Source organism: Callorhinchus milii, unplaced genomic scaffold, assembly GCF_018977255.1.
Source record: "Callorhinchus milii isolate IMCB2004 unplaced genomic scaffold, IMCB_Cmil_1.0 Scaffold8, whole genome shotgun sequence".
NCBI classification, from domain to species: Eukaryota; Metazoa; Chordata; class Chondrichthyes; order Chimaeriformes; family Callorhinchidae; genus Callorhinchus; species Callorhinchus milii.
The window spans coordinates 17,136,368-17,159,478 of NW_024704749.1; the positions used below are offsets into that span (position 1 = coordinate 17,136,368).

General features: G+C 40.1%; 1 protein-coding gene across 2 annotated transcripts in view; it reads left to right on the forward strand.

Annotated features, from left to right (window-relative positions):
- col27a1b (collagen, type XXVII, alpha 1b) overlaps nt 1-23,111 on the forward strand; it is a 167,294-nt gene that overhangs the window by 80,824 nt on the left and 63,359 nt on the right. For both annotated transcript variants that reach the window (XM_042337353.1, XM_042337354.1), the window contains exons 17-25: nt 252-305; nt 2,355-2,408; nt 3,019-3,072; nt 14,633-14,686; nt 14,930-14,983; nt 17,492-17,536; nt 18,052-18,105; nt 19,143-19,187; nt 20,609-20,662. In XM_042337353.1, the coding sequence (XP_042193287.1) occupies nt 252-305; nt 2,355-2,408; nt 3,019-3,072; nt 14,633-14,686; nt 14,930-14,983; nt 17,492-17,536; nt 18,052-18,105; nt 19,143-19,187; nt 20,609-20,662 (468 nt within the window). The remainder of the gene's footprint in view (nt 1-251; nt 306-2,354; nt 2,409-3,018; nt 3,073-14,632; nt 14,687-14,929; nt 14,984-17,491; nt 17,537-18,051; nt 18,106-19,142; nt 19,188-20,608; nt 20,663-23,111) is intronic.

Sequence of the window (23,111 nt, forward strand, 5' to 3'; positions counted from 1 at the left end):
GCATTGCGCTATGCAGTGACTGGAGTTGTAAAGCAATGTTGTATTCCATGGATTTAGATTTACAAGGCAATGCTCCAACATTGCATGCATTGCATATTGTTTCAAGTTGTGATCAAGTGATGAAATAGTGGTCAAACTCTGCTGTGTAGCAGAGGTAATGCGCGAATGCTATCGCTCTGTACTGCTCTACTGTGCATTTAGAGAGACAAAGCAATGCTCTAACACTGTGATGTCTTATACTGTGAGTTTAGGGTGACGAGGGCATACCAGGAATACCAGGAGAGCTGGGTTTTCCTGGCGATAAGGTAAGTTTTATGAATAGTTTGATTTTTTGTGATTTCAAGGAATGAGTTGAAAATGTATAGTTATTTTGTTTTTCCCAATGTCGTCTTAAAAACGTATATTATCTTCAGTAAAGGGCAGTCAATGCGTAATATTTTTCTCGGTTTTGAGCAGCTTGTAACGTAGCAAAGAGCTAGTTAGGCGAAAGATGCCCTAGCCTCACAGTTATCTGATTGCTGCATATTTTGAATTTGTTCCTTTTATTGATTGTCATTGACTGCATAATCTTGTACCTACCAGTGTTTTAGGAATTAAATCAGAATAACTCCTAACCATAGTAGGGCAGCAATGAGTTCCCTAACATTCCCAGGAAGGCACTGCACAACCGCAGAAGCCGTCAGCTATCAGGAACAAAAGTACAGAGGTTCTTCGTTTGACTGCCAAGGAAATGGACCCCTTGGAAATGGGGGAAAAAGAAGACCTCTAGAGATTCCAAACGTAGCCGTCAGATAAGCAGAAAGTTCCAATAGATACGAGGTATAGTACTCTGGGCTACCACGGAAATGGAGGACATGCAAATCATTAGCTAGTCGTAGAGACTATCGTGCACAAACCACAGGTAGTCAAAATAACTATCCACACAGTTCTCTACAGCTGACAACGTGAGCATCCAATGGTGAGACACGCAGACATGACAAAGACTCAACTAAGTTGTGTGCACATAACTTGGTCCATTGCATGGAACACACGAGACCCACCAAAATACACGGTGACCCCATTATCAGAGCGTGAGTCTGCTTCAGACGGGGGTGTCCTGTGGACAGTTATGTTCGGTGTACGTCCCGGCACGAGATGACGGGGCTTCCAGTCCACGCCAGAAGTTTGCCATCCACAAATTGGCTGTCGCGTTCGGTCCGCCCAAAAAATAGTCACTCCACTTTATAGGTTTTCAAAGCTAGGAGGGGTTTCGATAGAATCGATTGGGAGAAATTATTTCTGCTGGTCAGTGAGATGGTAACTTTAGAGGGCATCGATTTAAGATAGTTAGTAAATAAGCAAACGCAGAAGTTAGGAGGANTTTTTTCAAACACAGGATTCTTAGGATATGGAATGCCTTGCCAGGAGCGATGGCTGAGGCAGAATACATATTGACCTTCAAGAGGGAAGTAGACAATTATCTGAAAAAGAGTCAGCTACAGGAGTATGGAGAAACAGCGGGTAAATGGGACTGAAAGGATTGCTCTTGAGAGAGCCAGCACAGATACGATGGGTCAAACGGCCTTCAGCTGTGCTGTACACAATACTGTTCTTCATACTGTACACGTACTGTTCCTATCCTGTGTGTGAAAGGACACCCTAAGCACCATATAGTTCAGTGAACACCACCCTGCTTCGTGTCCCTGGTCCTATCTGTCCCAGCAACAGCGGGTGGGTTTACAGCTGGGAGCCTTTCTTGCCTTACTTCATTCAAGGTCCATCTGAAGATGTACCACGTTGACAATGCTTTTGGTGGTCTTTCCCCTTTCCATCCCCCTTGCTTTCCTGCCCTAAGCTTGGGTTCCCAGCCAGCAGTGTTAAGCGCTTTGAGAAATCCTCCCGATGTGAAAGGACTGTATAAATGTAAATTGTTTGTTATCTGCATTCAATTCTGTATCTTCCTCCAGCGCTGTTAAAATCCCATCTCATGATTGTCCTTTGGTGGCATAATGTTTTCTAAGTAACGTTATGCCACAAGAAATATTAAATTCCCTTCCACGCGTAATTGATCCCAGAGATGAAATTATTATTTCAAGATGCTATAAATGCGCCTGAAGTTGATCATTTTGTCTGCTACTGCATTTGTTGAAAGTATTTGATGGGTCTGAGTTATGTAGCAAGAACCAGTAAATGTACATGAACATTTAAGGTTAAAGTAATTGAGTAGAGCCACTAACTAGGCTTACACCTTGATGTGGGGCTTGTGTTCTTTGTGAAAGAGCATTGGGGCAAGTCCCAAGTATAGCATGAATAATCAACATAATATTATTCTGAAGCAGGGTCACTGATTGAAGCACTTTTTTTTCCTACTACAGGGTAATCCAGGATTTCAGGGAATGCCTGGAGTCAGAGGGAAACCCGGGATCGCTGTGAGTGTCTAACCATTCACGTAGTTCTTATTTTTCCATATTTACAAATGACTTAAAAGGACTGTGTGCTTAAAAAAAATCAAGTCTTTTCAGTCCCTACTCTCTGGAAGTTCGTCTCACAGTTCCTCCAACTCCCCACCTCCCTCACCTTGTTCAAGGTCCTCTTTTGACCATGCTTTCGGTCATCCGTGCCCTCCCTTTGGTTTGCTCCCCAAGTTCGGGTACCGAGCCGACAGTGTTAAGCGTTTTGAGATATCCTCCCAACGTGAAAGGAGCTATGTATTTCTAAATTATATAATCACTACAGTGAAAATAATTTTTTCGCACATGATAGCTCTTTAAATCATTATATATTCAGACAAAGTCATGCCACCATCGTGAGCTTGTTGGAAATTGGGTTGGGGGATGTATTATCAAGACTAGAAATGGAAATAATTAGTAACAATATGAGTGATAAACTGCTCCGGCTGCATTTCTTGAGCCATTTAAAAAAGAACAGCAGTGCAGACCAAATCCCAACATATTAATATTCTTTGTAAGATTCACATGATTAAAAATATCATCACTGTTTGGACATATTTCCTGATTTACTTACTGTACTTTTTCCTAGGGAAAACTTGGTGATAGAGGTCCTCATGGAATACCAGGAGCCCCCGGCTTTGAGGTAAGAGGAATTTGTTTTGGAATTTGTCAAGTGTCTGACTCTTGCAGAACTCCTCACCAGACTGAAGTGTATCCAAACTGAGAGTGAGTTCCTCCTTCACATGGAATATGTCATATGTTACTTGCATCGTTTCATGTAACCATTCACACGAAATGTCAAACGTACCAGACATCATCATCATAATAATAATAAATCCTTCCGTTTGATATAACTCCTTATCACGTTGTCACACGTCTCAAAGCCCTTCACAGGATACACTGTAAAGTGATGCGTCTGCGTAATACAACCCCTTTCAGAATGTTATTAGCCATGTTGTTATACCTTGTTTAGAGGTGTTATTTTTAACCATCATGATCACAGTGCAACTGCTCAGTTAATACCTTATAGCTGTAAGATACAAACACGAGTTGAGACGTATAAAGGGCAAATGGTATTAGGACTTGAAATGATCATAGACTGAGTGTAAAAATGCAATTTTCAACCCAAAGTGAGTAAATCGTGGGGCCCATCATTTACTGAGCACCAGCGGGTAGCAATCGTTTTGTTTCGCTTTTTTGATAAGGAATGAAAGATCACTATTTTTAGCGATCAGCAAACTTGGGACACCAAGTTGGTTGGATGAGTAGTTTGCACTGTGTACTCAAGCAGCTACTCCCCCTACTGGAGCGTGACAGCTGTAAATCTCTGCTGTACCGTGAGAGAATAATGTTTCAGTGAACTTCTCCCTCAGTTACGATTATATTTTGAATAAAAAAAAACAGCTGAAAGTGAAACCAGAATAGGTCAAACAGAGCTGTTGGAGATGGTGAGAAATTCTCTCATAAATCATGTATTGTCAGCTGCTGCAGTCGTTGGCATTAATTTTTTAATCTTAAATAATAATAATAATCTTTGCAATCTGATACACCGCCTTATCATGTTGTCGAAAGGTCTCAAAGGGCTCCAAAGGATTTACTGTGAAGTGTAGTAACTGTATATTCCGTAGGTGAACTGAGCAGTCTCCTCTTTCTCAGAACAATCAAATGCTGCACATTAGTAATTCAAACACACATTTTAAAACTCAGCTGTTGAAGACTTCCCTTTGCCAATTTGACTACGGTTGTGCTCGTTTCACTAGATTTGTCCCACCAAACATATTCGTACAAAACCACACGCCTTAGATCTGTTATTGCGTGTCTGCTTCCATTGAGTTTGAAACTTGCCAAAGAACAATGTTCTTTCAAAGTATGGTACCGAAAATGAAAAGAAAAATTGTGAATGCTGCAGTTTTGAAATAAGAAAGNAAAAATATGGAGTAACATTTCAGAAAAGACCTTTCATAAGCACTGTACATGGAATTAGCGGTGTGGTCAAGGAAAACCACAGCGACATACAGACACTAGAGTCGTAAACAGTAACCAGTGCAACCTGTAATCAGAACAAATAGCAGCAAGTACATATTCGATTCGAAGGGCAAATGACAAAGGCTAGCAACTGTGTATTCAGGGCAAACAAGAACATTCACACAATCAAGTGTACGAGCAGAACGTTTGTATAAATTGTACACTGTTGAAAGTGTAGAAATAGAATTAACAAAAGGTATTTTTCCCCCCAAAAAAATCTGTTTAAATTGCTGTGCAAATTGTCATTGTTATGAGACGGTAGTCAATTGCTCAGAGGATAAAATTTCTCATGTCACTGAGTGTATAAACTGGTGATGAATGCTCATAATGAAGGAATTTCTACTTGAAAACTGAATTTTTAAAAAAAAAAGCCACAAAATCTTGAAAGGGTTAATCTGACAGAAAGACCAGTGTGTGTCGTTTCCAGTTGGAAAAGACCAATGTAAAACAGCTGGAATAAACTTGTTAATAAGTAATTTTAACATCTGTCATGTCAGCTCTCTTTGTAGTGGTCCTTTTCTCTTCGTGGCATAATTTACAATAGTGGGAGCATTGAAATCAATAGTAGGGGCAGAAATTGCATCTGCCACTGATCATGTCTCTGTCTCTCAAGTTGTAACACATTCGAACTTTCTTGTGTTAAGGTACAGCCAATTAAAGAACACATGTAAGCGATTGAGAATATCTGCTGCGTAAGAGCTATTCATATGAATACGCAGCGAGCAGTCATAAGATACTTCTCACACAAGGTGTAACAAACTGTGGTTAAAATGTACCACCGTAACATCTACTTCCTGCTATCCTTTTTTTTTTGCTTGTTATCAGTCTTACCATTCGTAACTAATCCCTATCTCCCGGTAAGTTCCAAAGAAACGTTGGCTTCCTTGGGCCAACCAATTCTGACTTGGGCTTTAACTGTAACTAGATCAGGAGCTGTTCCCCAAATTGTAGAAGGAGCAACACAATTCATCAAACATTCTGTGAGCCCATTCCTAACATTCTCCAGAGCACAAGTTTAAATGGCGATCTCAATGGTTAGAAGAACAAATGTTCAGCAGTCGTTGTTTATCGACCTCTAACCCTTGACCTCGCAAACCTCACTTTTTTTAATGAATCTTTTGATGTTAGAAAGGTCTTTAATGTATTTGAGTCAGAACATAACGCAGACATGAGAAACGGGGGAGTAGAGGAGAGGGTGAGGAGAGGGGAGTGGAGGAGAGGGGAGTAGAGGAGACGGGAATGAAGGGAAGCTCATTGAGGAAGGGAGGGTTGCCTCGCTGAGTGAATCCTCAGTTAGGATACCTATTCCTGGGGAGCCTTGAGTGCCAAATGTTTGAGTGCAGAAAGTTTTTGCCATAGTCATGATGAAAGGAATACAATCACTCCACCAAGTTGATCCAAAGCAAATCGTCTAAAATGTAAAAGACGCAGTAATCATTCTTGTCAGAAAGGCACCAGTACTATATTTTAATGTAGTGCGATCAACGGCGTGCGTAGTTTACTAAAGTTCCGACAGATTTTGGTGTTGAACGCTTTATTGAACTTGGATTTGCAGCAGCTGTTTCCAATACCGCGTGCCTCCTGTTATATAATAATTAATAATAACAATAATAATACTTGCATTTGATACAGCGCTTTTCACGTCTTCCAGACGTCTCAAAGCGCTTCGCAGAATAGACTGTAAAGAGAATTGAATGAATAATGTGATTTAGCACCGATAGAGCAATCAGCATCTTCCATTTCATTCAGAACCAATCGTTAAAAGCAGATCACATTAATACAAGGTGACAATATTCTTGGACATGCACAATCCTAAAGACAGATATGGTTTGACAGCCTTACAAAAATATCACTAAATAATTTTGTAAACATACTGAGGTCCTGATTTTGCTCCTTCCACCCCACGATGCACATAAACGTTTAACCCTTGAAATACTACCCTTTTTACAACAACAACAACAAAATGACATTTATAGAGCGCCTTTCACGTCGAGAGGACGTCCCCATTCGCTGAACAGTCAGGTGTCGGGGCCCGAGCATGGGGTGGGGGGGTGGTATAGGGGTGAGGGAAGGCAGAGAGGTGACAGGGAGACCAAGGGCACTGTCGAGGAGAAGGGTCTTGATACCGGCCTTGAAGGAGGCGAGGGAGGAAGCGAGGTGAAGGGACCGTGGGATGGAGTTTCAGAGTGTGGGGGCAGAGAGGCTGAAAGCCCGGCCACCGATGGTAGGGCGGGAGACATGGAGCAGCCGGAGCCCGATGAAAGGAGGGAGCGGGCAGGTTGGTAGGGAGTCAGCAGGTCAGAGAGGTAGGAGGGGCGAGGCCATGGATGGCCTTAAAGGTGAGGACGAGGATCTTGAACTCGATCCTCTAGGGGATGGGGAGCCAGTGGAGTCGGAGAGGGGTGGGAGTGATGGGGTCGTGGAGCCTGGTGCGTGAGAGTACACGAGCTGCAGAGTTTTGGATGATACAGAAATCATGTCTGTACTAAATGGGCCAGTGTAAAAAACTACAAGCTGAAACCTAAAATAATAATATCAATAAAAGCTGTATCATGTAATGTTATGGTTATCTATAGGGAATAAATATCCCGATATTAGATATATGAGCCATCCGAACTCCAGGTCATGTATAATAATAACATCCCTTTTGGGCCTCATAACAGAGCTTGCAATTTTAGTAATTGTACGACTTGTTGAAATTCAGTCGTTTTATATCCGCTGTGGATAGCCATCACACAGTTTACTTTGAGCGCAGAGATGCATGTTATCCAGTGTTTGTAGAAATAAGATATTATAAGATATTGCAGGTCTGAAAAATGTTTGTTTGCCAATTTCAGTCCAGCAGGTCCATATGTGTATAAGGGTTAGATGGACTGATGAAGCTAATGCTGGAAACAAGCCCTTACTGGGTTTGAAGCCAATTCTTACAAAGCAACCAGTTTTGATCTAATCACTTTTGTAGGGCTTCAAAGCATTTTTGGTTGGGTGAACTATGTTCTACTTCACAATGACTCAGCAAAGAATTTTGTCTACACTTTCTCTATATCCTGAATGTGGTTAGTTATTTGCACTGTCAACTGCATTATTCCAATCACGGTTTGATTCATATGCAAGGGAAGAAGTTTCAGGAAGATCAGACTGCCAGCTGTATGAATTTAATTTGGAACTGGAACTGGGCGCCAAGGATTATACTTCAGTGACTTCAAGCCAAGTCAGCAATCCTTTCTATGAGCCAAGCAAAACTCTAGTTAGATTCAATAGTGATTCTTTGGGTCCAGTTTGTTTGCCGTAACCATGCAAAAAGTCCGAATCAAATTTGTTTTAACTGGTCAGATCAGTGCTTCAATAACTGGAAATTCCTGCTGAAGTATTGCTTCACAAGCTTATAAGATTGGTTTGGATGAAGAAGGCCATTGGACTAATCTGATCTATTCTCTCCAGAATACCTACCCTGTTGTTCACCCCACCCCATCAGTTCATCAAGCTGCTTTTTAAATGAGTCAAATGTCTTGGCCGCTACTAACTTTACTGGCAATATCCTCTAGTCATTGATTTTCCACTGCTTAAAGAAAACCTTGCTGGTATCTGTGCTGAAATTGCCCTTTACAGCTCCAAACCTACATCCTCTTGTTCTGCTGTCTTGATGTATCCTAAAGTATTGATCTTGGTTTACTTTTTCAATCCCATTTAAAATGTTATACCTCTCTATGAGGTCCCTTCTGAGTTGTCTTCTCTCAAGACTGAAGAGCTCTAGCTTGGCTAATCGCTGTTCACAGCTCATTCCTCTAACACTGGGAATCATCCCTGTTGTTCTCTCGACTGCCTCTGAAGCCTTGACAGCCCCTTTATGTCACAGTGACCAGAATTATATGCAGTTTTCACAGGGGGTTTAAGAATGAGACTTGCCACCAAAATTAGATGAAGTCTGGAGGATTTCAAACAGGTACAAACCAGCCCAAGAGATTTGACCAGAGCTCTGTACAGCAGTGATATCTGCTTATTAACAAGGTGTGTGAAAACCACCAAACCTAATACTGTAATATGACATTAAAATCACAATCAATAAGATCGTTTCAAAAAATATACACCGTATTGGCATATCAGAGGGGTGATTTGACTTGATCTTCTTCACTATGAGATGAGGAGAATCATACACTTTTGGTTCCCTATGGCGGGATCAGGTACTTCCAGTCAAAGTACAAGATGGTTCAATACACATCAAAACCTCGTTCTGCCTTGAGCCCCCAGCACCTAACAACAGGACCACAAGGTCCGACCATTGTAACATTTTTAACAGCCCAAATCAGCCATTCTTGTGACATCTCTGAGGTTTCGAATTTAATGACGAGCTTGGGCTGGTTTGTACCTGTTTGAAATCCTCCAGACTTCATGTAATTTTGGTGGCAAGTCTCATTTTTAAACCCCCTGTGAGCTTTGCTCACATTTCATGATATTATGATTTGGATACCCACATTTTGCCCACAAATCCCTGTTAGGCATCCCTTATTAAACGATACTCCCTTTGTTTTCTCAACACATCTCATCGATTTGAAAATAGTTTTTACCTTTGTCAGTTAAACCTGCTAAATTGAAATTCCAAAGAAATGGACCTAGGACGATGATGATAAGAATAATATTATTAATCCTTGCATTTGATACAGCGCCTTATCACTGTACATCACTTGAGATGTCTCAAAGAGCTTCACAGGATATACTGTAAAGTGAATTGACTGAATATTTTGTGGGCGAAAGGATGGAGGAAGAGTAAAAAACTGACCTTGATCTCTTCACTGTGTAAAAGCACACCTCCAAGTGGCTAGTCGTAGTGTTGCATTGACTAAAGTAGAACCTGTGGAAGTGGCACAATTTAATTACTTCGGGACTTTCTATCAGAAAGAACAGTTTGCTCTGAGAGCTGACCAGATGGGCCGAATGCCCTCTTTCCACACTTGAAATGCCTCTAATCCGTCTGGAAGTCGAGGGGTTGAGAGTGAAGCAAGAAAAAAAAAACTTGCGAAAACACAAATTCGGAGAATTTTGGATTGTGTTACAGTTCGGTCAGAAATACTAAAAAAAAACACAGAAAGCGATTTGCTATCTTGTCCACGAAACAAAGCAAACGGAGTTGAAGTATAATGTTGAAGAGAGCAAAGAGATAGAAATTTATCTCTCATCAGACGTTCAGCGCTGCTTCATTTTCCTATTGCTTCTGCCCACAGATAGGATTTTTGCAAAAGGTTAAAAGGAAAAGTATTTCCGCGAGAACCAGCACAGGCATGTAATGCAGACACATTAGCAAACTGCAGGATGTGGAAACTATTCAGCAACCAGACATTGTGCTCCCAGCTGAACACACTGGTTCAAAACCAGATTAATCATCCCTTTTTGCACATATACAGATTTTTGATTGTTATAACACACATGCCCGCTCAATGTTTTCAGGCGCATATAAGCAATTCATCAAGAAAATCGTATTTCTAAATAAAAGCTAGAGTTAAACTGACATCTGATGACATTCGATGTTTTCTTAAATTACCTTTAGATATCCTGATTTTTTTTTGAACATTTTGGTTTAAAGTTTTGGCAAATAAGAGTCATTTATAAGGTAATTATATATATATATATATGTGTATTATATATATATTGCGGCAATTTTTTCTCAAGCTTTACCATCTTAATAGTCACGGTTGAACATCAGAGACCAAAAATACTCACAATCTTCACTTTAAGATCCTCGTCTTAAAATGTAAGTGCAAGATTTTGGAGGATTCTTATATCAGTTTTATTTTGTCGATTTTCCACAATATTAAGGTTTGCCAATTTTAGGGCCCCTCATTACTCCCTACTGGGGATTATACAATGTCAAATCCCCTTTATTGCATTTTTACTCTTTTCTGTTTTGTACTAAATTGTATGCAAATTATATTTGCTTTTTGGGAATCCTCTTTCTTGAATGTGTTCCTAATTGTAGTTGTATCTGTGTCAATTTAATCCAATTAATGTGCATATCAGTATTTTATTTTCATTCTTTAGTTTACAGTTTTAACTGTCTGTTTCTCCATCTTCTCGTGTTCATAAATGTACGCCTCCAAAGCTTGATTATCCCACTTTCAAAAAAAGATGTGCGTAACCACTCTTAAACCAATCTTAAATCTGAGAATTTATTCTCTTGAGAATTTTGGTTTTGCTAAATTCTACTTATTTATGAAATAAAGAGTCTTTTAGTTTCTTATATTTTCAGAATGTATATCTCTAGATGTCGGATTGAATGTAGATTTACTTTATTAACATTATACTTCTGAAGAAACCCCATTTGTGCAGATGTTTTGAAACGGGTCACTAGTAGATTGTAAATAATAATATATGAGCCTTGCATTTGATACTGTGCCTCATGTTGCATGACTTAGCACATGATATATTGTACAGTGGTGGGACTGTGTGTATTTTGTGGGAGAATCTGGCAGCCAGTTTGCACACAGCAATGTCCCATGGAGTGAATCACCAATTTTATTTGGAAGATTTTTGGCCAGAGCACCGAGAGAAACTCCTTCTCTGGATTAATATTTGGGGTTTGCTACAGACCGCTGGGTGAAATTGAGAATGATCTGTTACTTTAAGTTTATATATTTATGGGCGACTTCAACCAACCCAACATACGCTGGTAATGCCCAAGTGGAAAGAACTCTTGAGCTTATCACTGTAGTCCATGTCCGCTTCCTGACAGAGAGTGTATTAGGGATCCCACAAGAGGCAGTTCTTTGCTTGACTTGGGTCGAGTTAGTGTCCCAGACATTATTCAGGGAGGAGAAGGAATTGATCCACTAACTGAAGTGCTGTAGCTCAAGAACATTCAATTTGACTTGGGAAACCATTTCATAAGTGTGGCATCAGTTAAAATTAATTTCTATTTCAGAGAATTCAGTTGATTAATATGGACTGGCTGTTCTGTGCATGGGAATATTGTATTAAATCTTTAATACCTACTGCTAGCCAATACTCGAGATGCATAATTAAACTTTAGTGGGTCTCTTTATTTTGGTGAAAAGTCACTCTGAAGTTCACAGCTATTCTGAGTTACTCAGCACAGCCAGGGAATTTATTAAATGGCTCTTTAAACAAATATAGCGCTCTGACTAACAACGGAAGAGATTGTTTGAAATAATGCACAGCGATCCCTGATGCTTTTGGCTGTGCAAGTGGAATGTATAAGTTAATGGAAAGTGTGGAGTTGAGCCTTTCACAATATGCATCGTACGTTATTTGAGCAAAGTTTGGGAAAAAAAAACGACTAACATTTATTCACGCCTTCTTTTCCAACCACTTTCTACCAACAGTACCTGTGGATTCAATTAGCGAGTACACGATGGAAAGCTCCTTTGATGGAGTGCCTGCTTTTCAGAGTAATGATTGTCGCTAATATAGTTTGGAAACATTTAGTGTTTATAATAACATATGGAAAACACAATGTGAATTGAAGGCACTTCTCAAAATTCCTTTCTTTATGTAACTTTTGTGCTAATGTGGTACTTGACCAGCCTCAAGCAGACATCATAAACTTATGATACAGCAGAAATCATGGCTTTATCCCAACTATATCATCCCTGACTACAGATTGGAGTGATTATTCAGCGTTTTTTTAAGCATTATTAATTGACTCCCTCGTTGACTTCCAATGACCAACAGGAAAATACCTTTTCGATACTGCATTTCCAGTTTGCTGCAGTTATTTTCTATCTCACATTGAAGAGCTATCTTTAGCTTTTCTCCAAAGTTATTTTAAAAATTAAACTAAATCCTCGGTCTTGCCCAAAATCTTCATACCTGTTTCAGATGCTGATAGAACTGGTTGGGATTTCCAGCGTTTTTATTTCTTTACACAGCAGCTGAAAGATCTTAACTGATGCTTCAGCTGCTAATGGTACGTTTTAATTGTGGGGTGGTGTTCCCAGTCATGTTTGGCAGTCCTACTTTCCGTCTTTCGTTGCTTCACTGGTTGTGTGTCATGTTATTGGAGGGCTCAGAGAGTTTGGCTTGCCTCTGTTGCCTCAAATTAGTCGTGTGACAGCCAATTCTTTTTGCAAATAAAACTGGCTCATTTATTTGACTGTTGCGGGAGGGAAGTTCAATTTACGCATTAAGTTAACCCATCATTTCACTAAATTTAACATCACATGACAATGCTATCAGCAATTGTAGAGCTTCCCTCGTGGACAGCACCAACAACTTTATAATGCTGAGCAGGAAATCGGTCATCATTATGAGAATGACTAAAGTACAGACTAAGGCCAAGACTTACAGGAATATTTTGCTGGCTTATACCATGACTTATTAGGCAACTTTTAGATCTTGCAGTCATATTTAACTATTTTTCGGACAGGTGTTAACAATTATGGATCAATTAACCGACTGAAAAGCACATACTGCACCCGCAGATCATTTTCCCAGACTGAATCGGATTCGGATGGCCTTGGCTCCGTGGAGTGCTGTAGGATTGGACTCTGATTTTGGCTTCACGGTTTATTCACACTTTGTAAATCAGACTTTATTTTCACTCTGTCAACAAATCGAGTACTTGCTATATTGTACAAAGCTGCATTCTAGACACACTGAATCATTTGTTTCTGAATGTAAGGTATAAATAATAATAATTAGTACAAACATTAAAAATGCTACTTCATTTTTTTTCCTCCTATTTTTACGTTTAACTCGCTCCTGAGTGTGGTAGATTCTTTAACTTGAGGCATTAATGCCAAAATGATTCTCTTCTACTCTAATCTGGAGGGAATTTGAATGGGGAGATTAGATGAACAGATGATTTGCTTCTGAAGTTGTTTCCATGTATGTTTATTATATCGACATAATTCTACTTAGGAGTCCTGTAGCTCAGTGGTTAGAGCGCTCGTCTCGCAAGCGAGAGACCTGGGTTTGATTCCCGGCAGGGCGAAACATTGGGCGAGTTTCCTTACTCCGCATGCCTAATAATAATCCCTTAAGAAAAAAAAACAATAATAGGATAGTTCACTTCAGTCCGCAACTGTTTGTGGGACGCTGCTGTGCGCAATTGGCTGCTGCGTTTCGCCCACAAATATACAGTCAATTCACTTTGCGGTATATTCCGTGAAGCGCTTTGGGACGTCTCGAAGACGTGAAAAGCCCCATATCAAAATGCAAGGATTATTATTATTTATTATTATGCTTATAATCCCTCCAATTGCAAACTTTATGCTGGCCAGCAGGAGACCCTCTTGATCCACTGGACATATTGAAATCGCTCCAGTTTCAATTCAGTTTAATGTCTTCGATGTTGGCGTGTACATTGCAGTGCTGGTGCCCATAGAAGCCCTGCATTTTTTGTACCACTCAATATAAACTTTACAGTGCTGAACAGGAAATTGGTTGTCATTATGGGAATGACTAAAGTACAGAATAAGGTACTAGAACAACTGCTTTTACTTCCTGAAGGACTACAACCAGAATTAGGCAGGCATTGCGCCTCAAAGGGCAACAGCCCCTGCATCAGCAAAGCAAACGATGTACAACAACAACAAAGTTACATTAATATAGCGCCTTTCACATCGGGCGTCCCAAGCTTGAGAGTTCTTTGTTGCTCTTGATATTCTCAATTTTGATGAAATTAAATCCCAGTTAAGCTAATTCAAAACATCAGTGAATCAGCAGTGAAGTCTCGGCGTGCAATTTGGCGCCCACAAAAATACACCGTGAATCCACTTCAGGGTATATCCTGTGAAGGGCTTCGGGACATCTCGACAATGTGATAAGGCATTATGTCAAATGCAAGGAGTATTGTGAAGCGCTTTGAGACGTCTAGAAGACGTGAAAAGCGTTATATCAAATGCAAGGATTATTATTGTTATTAAATCTGAACGTCATCTCCGGGTGTTTGTGACCAAAACCGTTCCCAAACTCTTTCAGAGTTGCAACCTTTTAAGAATGGTGCAACGAGAGAAGATGTGATAAGGCTCCGTATCAAACGCAAGGATTATTATTGTAATAGTTCTGTATTTTATGTGTTCGAAGCAAAACTTTAAAACATTCGTTTGGCAAAAGAAAGGTATGTTATTTAGGAGAACATTGAACTATTAGGATATTGTATAATACAAAAGGTTATCCGACTTAATAAACTGTGCATCATATTTTGTTTTATAAATTCCATGTAGGGTTTTCCAGGAGACATTGGACCACCAGGGAAAAATGGTCCAGAGGGTCCCAAAGTGAGTACGATTGCATTAAGATTTTCTGTTCAGACAGCCAGTTAGGCAATGCAAGCAGCGCGCTGACTTCATTACTAGAATATTTTCCCAAAAGGTTCCCTTGGCTGACTGATGATGCCGGTATTTTTATTGATATGACTCCAATTGCCTTACATCGAAGCCTGAATCCTGGAAAGACAGCAGTAGTTTTAAGAAGGAAAAGTTTCTTGACATTTCTGAATGTTTTTTTTAAATCTTCCACAGGGAAAACCAGGTGCCCGAGGTCTTCCTGGGCCCCGGGGTCTACCTGGGCAAACGGTAAGCGCCACCAAAATATCACACAAAAATAACTTATTTTCCAATTGTAATTATCCGAATACAATTCCAGTTCGTGTATGTTATCAATGGAAACCCACAACAATTGCGACAACTGCAGAAAAGCTCATACACGCTTCAGTTTTTAACGTAGAAGAAGTTTTTGCAGGAAAAAAACCCACATCTAGGACTACAATTGGGAAAATAGCACGGACTCAACTTGGCTCTCGTGTCCTGATGGGAGTTGTTGGCACAGGTATCTTTGGAACAATCACCAGAAGCAAATGCGTAATACCAGTATTAAGGACTGATTTAAGTCGAGTTAAATAAATCTCCCAAAGAACAATTCCTGGAACTCTTGATTTCCTTGATGGGAGATTTGCCATCAGTTTTGCACTCTGCAATATATGGAATGCATGATTTACTGCATTGTGAAAATAATTATTCTTTACGTATGCAAAAACAATTACTGTGCATAGTGACTACAACCCAAATCGTGCTTACATGTATATTTACAGTATTAATATTATCGTCAGTGAATTCAGAGGTAATTTAGTTTAAAAATAATATTTTAAAATATTTTATAAAATACTTCAGTATATGTAGAACGTTTAAGCACAGGGAGTCTCTAGAGATTCAGCGTCTTCAGTGTGCAGTCCTACTTTTACTGCTTTGAACAACAGTGTGCTTCAGTCAGACTATTTCATAGAAATATGTGAAACTTACTTTGAACATACTGCATTAATGAGGCAGCACAAAGAGTAGCAAACGCCTGCCAACTAACCTGCATGGAGGTTGACAGCAGCAATAAGAGGATTTAGGTGGAATAAGTCTTAAAACAAATAAAACAATTCCAGTATTTAAGAATTTTTTTTTAAAAAAATTCATACATTTTTACTCTTCATCATCGCGTCACGTTTGACTTGCGAATTGCCTATGAATGACATCTGCGACAAATCAACATGTGTTTTCATTAAAAAAGAATAAACACAGTCTGTGTTGATGGCTCATTGGGTAGACCTAAGCCGCAATACTTGTATTGGAACATAGGAACAGCAGTTTGTGGGACGGCAATGTCCCAATAAAGAGTCAAGGAGTGAATGACCAATTTTATTTGTGAAATTGTTGGCCAGGACATCAGAAGAAACTTTATTCTCTGTTCGAATAGTGCCGTGGGATGTTTATCAGCAGGTGGGACCTCAGTTTAACAATGAATGATAATCTGAAGGACGGCATCTCCTAATAATGCAGCGGAAACCCAGCACTGCATTGGATTGTCAGCTTAGGGTATATGAATTCCAAGTCCTGACTTATGGCTTGAACTCACAATCTTCTGACTCAGAGGCGAGAGTGCTACAAACTGAGTCAGGCTGACGCAGGATGCACTAAACTGGCTGTTAAAATCTCTTTGCAGTCCAAAACAGCATAAGGTAGAAAGAGCACACGTAATAGCTTACAGCAACTCAGGAATACCTTCAGATTCATGGCCAATAGTTGTATCTGGACCAATGTGAGTTTGGAACTGGAATCGAGAGCGATTCCAAAGGAACAGTGAGAGAATACACGGCAAAATGTTTAGATATAATCTTTAGATATTTAAATCTTTAAATACGTATTGGATTTTATTCAATAGAGGATCAGCATTTTATTTAGAAACAAATGATTTGGATTTATTCCAGTAGATCTGAAATGTAATGTCAAGCACAACTGCTAAGATCTATCTTATTTTACACAAGCAGAGTCACAATCATCCTTTTTTTCGACATCCCAAACTATTTTCATAGTGAAACGCTGGACACCAAATAATTTCTATTTATTAAAATTCCTCTCTGCTAAGTATTTCTTAACTTTTTTTTCCATTTAATAAGCTCCTTATGAACAATTCAAAGGGACCTTTACCACTTGACCGGTAGAAGTTGCCAAGTAACAGAAAGCTGCCAACAATGAAACCAAAGCAATTCATTATTTACCAGAACATTTTGTTTGAAACCAGGAATTTTTGCCCTCGATGCATTCGAACACCTCGCAGTCACGGAACATTACACGCGTCGAGAGATGGAACAGGACACGGGATGTCGTTTCGTTTTTTTTTAAAAAAAAGGAAAGAAAACGAAAGAAGTTGCAAAAGATGTTCAAGGCATTTTCTTTTCATCTAAGTGAAAACAACAGCATATTGAAGTCAGAAGCCATGACGTACCCCTTTGAAATCGTTTCAACTTAACACGTTATTGTTGGAAAGCAAATAATAAAAGAAAAGCAACTTGAGCTAACAATAATTGTGATGGATCACCATGAGATAGTAACTTTGTCAGACAGTAGTGACTGCATTATGTACGACATCGCGGTGAAACACTTGCTATTGAAGATGCTTTTGAAGATGGCAGGCTGTCCTGCCCGGGTTGTGTCAAGATTCCCAGACGGCCTACACGATCACGGGCGCAGTGAACTGAAGCAAAAACGTGTCATCTGCGGTATCTTCCAACTAATCAATGTGATTTGATTTTTTTACAGGGGGACGAAGGCCGAATGGGATCGCCAGGAAATCCAGGTCCTGAGGTAGTTTTGTTTTTTAACCATTATTCAATTTTCACATTTATTGTTCAGGTCAAAAAAAAAAAATTGGTCACTTAATTTGTGGGACGCTGCTACGCGCAATTGGCTGCCGTGTTCCGCCCACGCAAAACACAGTCACGGTATATTCTGTGAAGCGCTTTGAGACGTCTTGAAGACGTGATTAGGTGCTATGTCAAATGCAAGGATTAGTATTATTATTATTATGTCAGTAATACCGCATGAGTGCAGAAAGTCGGCAGCTTTCTGGAGTTTGGTGTCATGTTATACACTTGTTGTGTAGATGTTTGTGACACTGTAAAACAAAGGTTACGTACCATACAATGCAAGGATTATTATTATTGTATGTTTAAAAAGAAGGCAATAGGTTGTTTCTCAAGAAATTTCGGGATAAAACCATTTATTATTTAGAATCTTAAAATGAATTAACAATTAGTTTGAATCGTTTATACTTTGCACCAATTGAATGCACGTCTCTCTCTGTGATTTGTTTATCACAGGGACGTTCTGGGAGGAGAGGATTTTCGGGCAGGCCAGGGCCTGAAGGCCCTAAGGTAAACCTTTGGGTTGGTCACAAGAGGACTTCAACCACCCTTCCTGCTAGCCTGTTCCAGTTGCTAATTATCTCCTTGGTTAAATAAATCCCTATTTGTGTCTTTCCCGTATCGTCCTTTGTCCTCTTGTACTGTCTTGGCGCATCTGAAAGTGATGCGTTTTTGTGTCAATTCCATTTAAAGTTGTATATACCTTTGCCAGGTGCACCTTTTCAGTCATTTCTCTTCAAGACTGATGAGCTTGTAACAGTAAACATCACAATTTGACTGCATTTGCAATAAAATTACAGCAAACTGGCAGCAGAGTGGCAAGACTTATTTCATTCAGTTTTGCATTCGAGTTTGGAAACCAATATGGAAAAGGAAATGATGGAATGGGAAATCTGTAAGACGTATTATATACAGTTCATCAGTGTTAAATTGGAAAACGTAACGTTTAGAGATAGGTCAGAGGGAAAGAGATTGTCCCTTGAAGAATATCATTGTATTCCATTAAAAGCTCAACTTAATTTAAAGTTTAATGATACATTGTGTAGTTAATTCCATTGATACAAACTCAGAATTGGCAATGCACCCAGCACTGAGTGCAATATATGCTTCGTAAATGTCAACCTGACATTTCCATCGTCTGAAAATGAGAGAAGAATGTGTTGCTGAGATGAACACGAGCTGTCTTTCCCTTTTTTGGGCTTGCTTTACGTTCCGTTGGAGCAGAATGCATCAAGCCGAGCCAGCGCAATACCACTTGCGTTTGATTATCTTGGAATTAAAACGAAATAAAATGTACAACAGGAAATTTTAGGTTTCATTTCACGTGATACGTTTTTCTGATTCAAATATATTCAGAAAGAATCTTGGGCGCAGTATACGAAAACTTTGAGAAACAAAAAAAACTGAAGGATCAGTATGTCTGGGCAAAGAAATGTTACATCGCATGAACTCTGAAACCCGTGACACTTCGCAGACGGCCTTAATACAGGCTGTCAAGGTACTTCGGACACTGCTAAAATAATTTCCCATTTTTTTGGTCTATTCAGGGTGAACCTGGTGATGTTGGAACTGTGGGAAGCATCGGAGAGCAGGTAATTGTCTTCTCATTGTGCAACTTGTGCATTTGGATTGGGCTGAATGTATGTTCTTGTAGAAATTTTACAACATAGAGGGAGGTCTTTATTCCTGTTTTTGTGCTGTGTTTTTTGGCTAGCCGGGTGTCTGAAACATGCAGAAACCCATCTCTGTGCTTAAGAGCATCCAAAATAAACTAAAGAGTTTCTTGCATCCCCACCTAACATGGAAATTCCTGTGCATTCGAATGGAATGCACACACTCTTCCTAGAGGGGTGAATTCTGCTTACCCAATTCCACAGAGTATTAGGCCCAGGCTGGCAAAAGCCAAGACTTCCAGACCCCAGAATAATCAGGGAGCATTTCATCAAGAGATAAAGTTTGGGCATGTAAACATTATGCTTGGATCACAAATCTTTTTTAATGAAAATGGGATCGGGGGTAATTTTCTACATTGGAATTCTATGAATCAGTTGATTCAGTGATGTCTTTAACAGCAGATAACTGCTCTGCAACTTTGGGAAACCCAGGGTTATCCGAGTCCAATATAGTCAGAGGCCACATTAAGAGGGAGCGTGAAAATATGGCCAACTTCCAAGTCGATAGATTACTGTGGACGTCCTCTCCTGAACGCCTTGCGCAGGAAAAATCACTGATGCCAAGCATAATAATCCTTGCATTTTTGATACGGCGCCTTATCACGTCTTCGAGACGTCTCAAAGCACTTCACAGAATGTATTGTAAAGTGAATTAACTGATTGCATATTTTGGGGGCGAAGCAATGTGTACGCTTGCAGTGTGTAAGAAATACCACTGATATCATGTCATGATGACCATAAGCCACACTTCCGGTAACTATGGGGTCACAGTGTGCCCGCATTAAATGTTTTAAATGCTCCAGCGAGGGACTCGCTAACGCGCCTTTGTCGTATCCGGATTTGAGCGCTGCGGAAAAGCTCTTTCATAACTAATGTTTATTCATATCAGGAAAATGTCCAATAACAACAGAATCTGGGACACCGCCGGGCACAATTGGCTGCCGCCTTTCGCGCCACAAAATATACGGACGATTCGTTTGACATTATATTCTGTGAATGATTTTAAACATCATCCGCTGGGGGATGCGGAGCCAGTGGAGCTGGTCAAGGACGAGGGTGATGGGCTAGTTTGGGAAAGAACACAAGCTCAGATTTCTGGTTGGTCTGCAACTTGTGAGGGGAAGAAACGGGACAGCCTGGACACAAATAAATACTTATAACACGGCAAGAGCTAAAACAGGCAGGAAACCGGAAATAATGAATCCGGGTGAAACGGCAACTTGGAAAAACAGATGATTGATGTATTTCATAAAAACACTGGATCATTAAAATATGTTTCAATTATTTGTTTTTACTTCTGAAATAAATGTACCTGTTTTTCTGGCCTTGTCTTTTACCAGGGGGCACTTGGATTCATCGGCCTGAGCGGAGATGTTGGAAAAGTTGGGGAGAAGGTATTTGCATTTAAGAAAAATCAATTTGTGTTAAACATAACATAACGTAACGTGGAGGAGCAGGAGTAGGCCATTCGGCCCTTCGAGCCTGCGCCGCCATTCAATCATGGCTGATCTTCTAATCTAACTCCACAACAACAACAACAAGATTCCATTTATAGAGCGCCTTTCACGTCGGGAGGACGTTCCAACGCCAGCTAATAACCTGACCCTGCCTTATGCCCATATCCCTTAATCCCTTTTGCAATAAGAAATCTATCTATCTCAGTCTTGAATATGTTCAAGGACTGAGCGTCAACAGCCCTTTGGGGAAGCGAGTTCCATACATTCACCACCCTTTGAGTGAAGAAGTTCTTCCTGATGAATGGTAGAATACCCTCCAGGTAACGCTTTCCAGCGGCTGTCTGGAGCCAGGTGGATCTGCAGTAATGCAGGGTTCTGCCGATGATAGAGCAGCCAGCCTTGTTCGTCAGCAGAAAATTGAGAGGCAGACCAGTAACTGGAAGCAGAGTTTCTTACCATTCAGCTCCTGTTCGCTCTGCAAGCCAAAGCCCTACTGGATAGGGTAAAGCCCTAAATGTACAAGCAGTAGGAAGTTTGCCAGAGTGCTCTCAAGCACTGGCAAGCTCTGCAGTTTTTGTAGCTAGTTAAACTATAACAATCCTCTCCACACATTTTGCTAGATCCCCAAGCCTTGGCTTGTACCTAATACTCTCTGGAATTAAGTAAGCAGGGTGTGTCCCACCAGGGAGGGAGTGCGCATTCCCATGTGCAGGAGGCAGATATGTGGGGGGGGTAATGCGTTTCTGCATGTGTTTGATATATAAACAATTTCCCTCATTAATCTACTTTGAGCCATTGCAAACTCAATAATAATTAAGTGGCGTTTCCATGGATTTGGCATAAGACACAAATTACACAGAATACATAAGGCCCAGATTTGTTTGTCCCTATAAAACTGATCGCTGTTATTACAAAAAGCAAATGATGTCAACTTGTTAAGTCTAGCATTACTGTTGATTGCCCGGCAATGGGCAGAATCTGTTTTGCTTTTTAAAAAAAACAGAATTAACGTTTGGCAGTTCGAGTATATTGCGGATTTTACTGCATTTGAAACGATTTATCACATGGTTCATAATGAATCCAATCACAACAACAACAACTTGCATTTATATAACTCCCTCCACCCCAGACTGCATCTCGGAGCGCTTAAGGGAATAAGAATTTATTGTCCATTTTTATGGCCTCTTAAAAACATCTGAATATGCTCAATAAACAGCTCCTCACAACAGCTGTATAATAACTGGACTGTTGTTATTGTGGGATATGCAATGGCACTGTGCTTTTGGGTCCTATTCTGATCCTTTATTTAGAATCTCAAGCACATTTTATCCTCCACGAGGAAATTCAGCCTCACATTTACACGTACAGTATTTCTACCTAATTCCAGGCATCCTCTGCACACCGCTGGAAAATGAGCTCGCAAGTGTGGGAGGGTGCCTCCTGTTTAAAGAGTGAAAAACCACTATAAATTGGGTAATCTTCCTATTGCCATTCTCACATGAGTGCCAGAATCTCGTCTGGTTGTCAAGGAGGTAATAATGTCACACCTTGGAGCAGAAGTTCAGAGATCATTTTCTCCCCGAGATGAAAGTGCAAAGGGAAGAAGGCAGTAAAAGAGTAATTTTTTCCAAATAAACTGAATTTATAACGTGCACCAGTCATCTAGTTTTCGCTCCAATGAAGTGTGTAGTTTGATGCTTGTGGTGAGAAGGCAACTTTAAATCCAGTGATTTAAAAAAATATATCAATTCCCACTGGATGTTTGCCACGTGAGATGGGCAACAGCACAAACTCATCTGACCTAAGATCTTCTTTCGAACATAATAAAAGGAATGTTCCCCTTGACAGATGCTATGGCGGTAAATCAGCCTGTTAAACAAACATTAGATAAGATGTGATTTTCCTCTGAGCAGCCTGCGGTTCAGTAATGTTAACAATTACGTTAAAGCACCATTATGTACTAAACGGCCTCATAATGAACAGACTATGAGGTCACGAGTATACAGACGTAATGTGGGGTGCCAGAATCCTTGCCCCTATTGAGCTTTCGTCGTTCTCCTCAGCTCCAGTCTTCCAATAATGGTTTGGGAAGGGCTTCTGGTAGTTTTTCTGACCGCTCGTTTAGTATTGAACTTCCTTTGTTTTGTGTAAAGTTGTTGTCTGACGATGGGTATTTTCACTGAACTTGAAGGAGACAGCCTTCTCGCTTGGTGCAATTATTTCCGCCAATATTCTCCCTTCTGTTCCTGAAGGTTTTGCCCACAAGGTACACAGTCACTACACTTTACAGTGCATCCTGTGAAGCACTTTAGATGCCTCAAAGAGGTGATAAGGCACGATATCAAATGCAAGGATTATTATTAATATTTTTATTTTCTCTGCCGGG